This window comes from Olea europaea, chromosome 9 (genome assembly GCF_002742605.1).
Source record: "Olea europaea var. sylvestris chromosome 9, O_europaea_v1, whole genome shotgun sequence".
Classification (NCBI taxonomy): Eukaryota; Viridiplantae; Streptophyta; class Magnoliopsida; order Lamiales; family Oleaceae; genus Olea; species Olea europaea.
Window position 1 is genome coordinate 2,189,020 of NC_036245.1, and position 3,491 is coordinate 2,192,510.

Consider the following 3,491-nt stretch of genomic DNA (forward strand, 5'->3'; position numbering starts at 1 on the left):
ATCAATAATCGTTAATAATTAGTATTTAAAAAAAATGGAAATTTTGTGTACTGATAAATGGCATCTTTCCAAATTTAATGGTACAAGACGTACAAGCGGAAAAAAATACACCTGCACTGAGAAGCAATTTTAAGTTTTTAGTTTGGCATGGTTTTTGAAAAGCTAAAAGCGGTTTCGAGATTCAAAAGTTATTTTTGACTAATTTATAGAAGCGTTTTATTTTTTAGTTAGAAGAGCTTCTAAAACACATGGTTTAATTCAACTTTTTCGAACAAAAATTCTTTTAAAATTTACTTTCAAATAAAAATGAAGGTAACTTTCTTCTAAAAACTCCTCTATAGAAAGTAAAAATAAAAATTAATAATCAATTGATCAAAGGCTTGCTTTTTGACAGACAAGGACCTGGGAAAACGTTCTCTTCTTCACCAAAAGCGCTATTGCAGTTTGCTGCGACTTGTTTCCCAGCGTGGGCAGATTCTAACTGTATTGACTGCATAAATATTCCAGAACATGGCACTGACTGACTGCAATTTAAATTAATGGCTATCTTTGTGCTCGATGTTCCATACATATTCTTGTAAGTTACATCACTTATTCGAACTCCAGTTTCCTTCACACAATAAGGAAAAATAATTAAAAAGTAAATTGAAATTCAATGAAAATTAAAGTTAAAGATTTACCCGTTGTTTGCATGATCCTCGGGGAACACAGTAATTCTGGTCGATGATTATAGGATTCTTCACGGACATGAATATAAGATTCTCAAAGGTCACATTTCGAACGTATCCTTTTCCAATCTGCCAAGTTAGTTCCATGTACCACAGGTAGCAAAGTTATATGTCGATTTTTCCTAGTACCAAATCCTAACTCAAATTTATATGTGTCTACTACCTGCCAAGTTTTGATTCGTGCTCCATTTGTAGTTCCTTCGAATTGGGCGTTACTTATGTGAATCTTCTCCACCTTGACATAAGTCCCTCCTCTTCCTAGGCTTCCAATACTATTTTTATCGTACATGCAAAAAGATATATGTATCAAATTGTGAGTCGATATATAAGATGTTGATAAAGATTATATGTATTAGAAGTGCATCCATGAATCTAAAAAGAGTAAAGATATTCAATAAACTAGTGTCAAGCAGCAACATGACATTAAGTGATAGATTCACTTAAATTTAATGTAATATGATTCATTTAATTGAATTTATTAAGTGCGATCATCTAGACTGATACTCTAACATCACTCTGGTGATAAATATGCTTAGTTTCACTAATCAAGTCAAATCGTTGCGGTCTAAAAAGAAATATTTGAATATTAATCTCTAACCTCCGAGCTAAGTGGGCCCACATAATAAAGATTTTAGTCTAAATTTTCTTTTTCACTTCTTGCAAAGTTGTCTTTTGTGTTGCTAAATTAAGTTGTTATAAACTACTATATATATGTCAATGGGTGAGCTATATATTTCCAAAATCAAATTTTTTCTGTATGCATCTATCCGGTGGATTTTTAAAATCTCACGAGTTGACTTAGATTACAGGTGTGGAAAGGACAAAGATAAAGAGAGGAAAAAGAAGCAAAGAGTAAAATAAATGGAAAGAAGTAATTAATTACGTACCTAATACCATGACCAGGTCCACACATAATATTACTTATTTCAACGTTTGAAACGTAATCACCAATAGAAATGCAATCATCACCTAAATCACAAGTCCAAAACGACAAATGTTAGACAGGCACGTGCGCGTGCGCACATACACAGAGAGAACGATAAATACCGCTTCCAATTTTTGAATTGGTGATTTGTAAATTGTGAGACGAGTGAATATGGATTCCATCAGTATTAGGGCTATTTCTCGGAGACTCTATTACGACGTTGTTAACCTCGAACTCATTGCATCCCTTAATGAGTACATGCGTCTGAGGGCTGTTAATGAAGTTCGTGTTACTCAAACTGCTCCCATTGCACGAAAGAAACTTTAAAGCCTATAATAATCAAAAATTAAAGTTTCTATAAGAATTCTCCATTTTTTCTCTACTCAAAGTGGACTAATTAATCAAACACAAATCCAGACTTATCTTTGTGGTAACTTTCATTAATTATAACTTAAAATGGCAGTTACCTACGTTCCAAATTTGCTAGGTATATATTTAAAGACAAATTCATTACATTGGCATCAAGTAATTAAGACATACTTATTTGTATATGTTACATGCATGATACATTTTCACATGTATGTAGGTCTGTTTGACAGGATTTCTACTTTTGCTTCTACTTCTTTCAGAAGAGCTTTCTAAAGGAGTTGACTTAGATCAATGACCTCTAAGAACTTTTTAGCCAGATAAAGGATTTTCGAAAGATTATTCAAACGCGTTCAGAAGCAACTTTTGAATTTTCTACCAAACAGGCTCGAAGGCTCTATAAACTTTTTATATAAGTTCGTACATTTTTAAACAATTCTTATATACAGTCAAGGCTCGGTATTATGCTTGCTTTAAAGATGGCTTAATTTTTCTTACTTCTTTTAATTGCTTCGGAAACTTTGAGAATTCTAACGAAAATGCTAACAAAATAATTTCCCCCACCCCCCCCCCCCCCCCCCCACTGCTAACAAAATAATTTTTTTCCCCCTAATTTAAGACTCTTCTGACTTACGTTATTCATACATTTCTTATTGTTTAATTTTCATTAATAACCTTAATATTGAATCATATTTAATTAAAATTAAAGCTTACTTATAACATTCCATTCAGTTTTTATTTCCAGCATAAATTTTACGTTGAATAAATAAAACAACAATACAGGAGAGTAGTACTTACTGTTGGAGCCAATGTTGTGCACTGTTCCTGAAAACAAACAAACAAAAAGTAAGTCAAGGACGAGTGACTCGACCTAACCTCCAGCTAAAGGTGCAAAAAATAAAATAAAATAAAATAAAATATATCGTAATCTGGTTATACATATATACCAGTTGTGAATGATATCTACAAGACTGATCCCACCATCCCTTGCCTTGTCCATCAATTGTGCCAAATCCATCAACATTTAGACCATTCACATTGTCGAATGCTAGCCATTGACTTGAGTCGAGCCCATCCCACGCGATAGGCCAGTTTGGGGCGATAATCGTGCCCAAAATCTGCGAGAAAAACTAGAAACATAAGATGCGCGCCACTTGATATAGCGGAAAATTATGTATATTTTCTTTTCCTTACTGTAAAAGTGATTTTCGTCGCCTTGCATGGACCGCGAAACTTGATTGGATTTACGAAAAAGGTTTTTTGAGGGATTATCACCCTTGGATGCTCAACTGCTGAACTACATGCAGCATTCCATGCCTTCAAAAATGCCTGAGAATACAAAAGAATAATAAAATGAATTAAGGATATAAGCAATATCTGATTGAATCGGTCAGTCTGGTCTGATTTTCAAAATGTTGATTACTTGAGAATCGTCTGTAACACCTTCACTTCTAGTGCCATAATCGATGACA

The 3,491-nt window shown here is 33.5% G+C and overlaps 1 protein-coding gene across 1 annotated transcript; it reads right to left on the minus strand.

Moving 5' to 3' along the window:
* Positions 1-245: 245 nt before the first annotated feature.
* LOC111399811 (probable polygalacturonase At1g80170) lies at positions 246-3,487 on the minus strand (the record flags this gene model as incomplete). The annotated part of the gene is made up of 9 exons (XM_023027306.1): positions 246-610; positions 681-797; positions 892-1,000; positions 1,616-1,697; positions 1,776-1,983; positions 2,818-2,844; positions 2,967-3,137; positions 3,214-3,348; positions 3,443-3,487. Coding segments are annotated over 9 exons (1,140 nt in total), but the record flags the coding sequence as incomplete, so codon positions are not given.
* Positions 3,488-3,491: the final 4 nt, after the last annotated feature.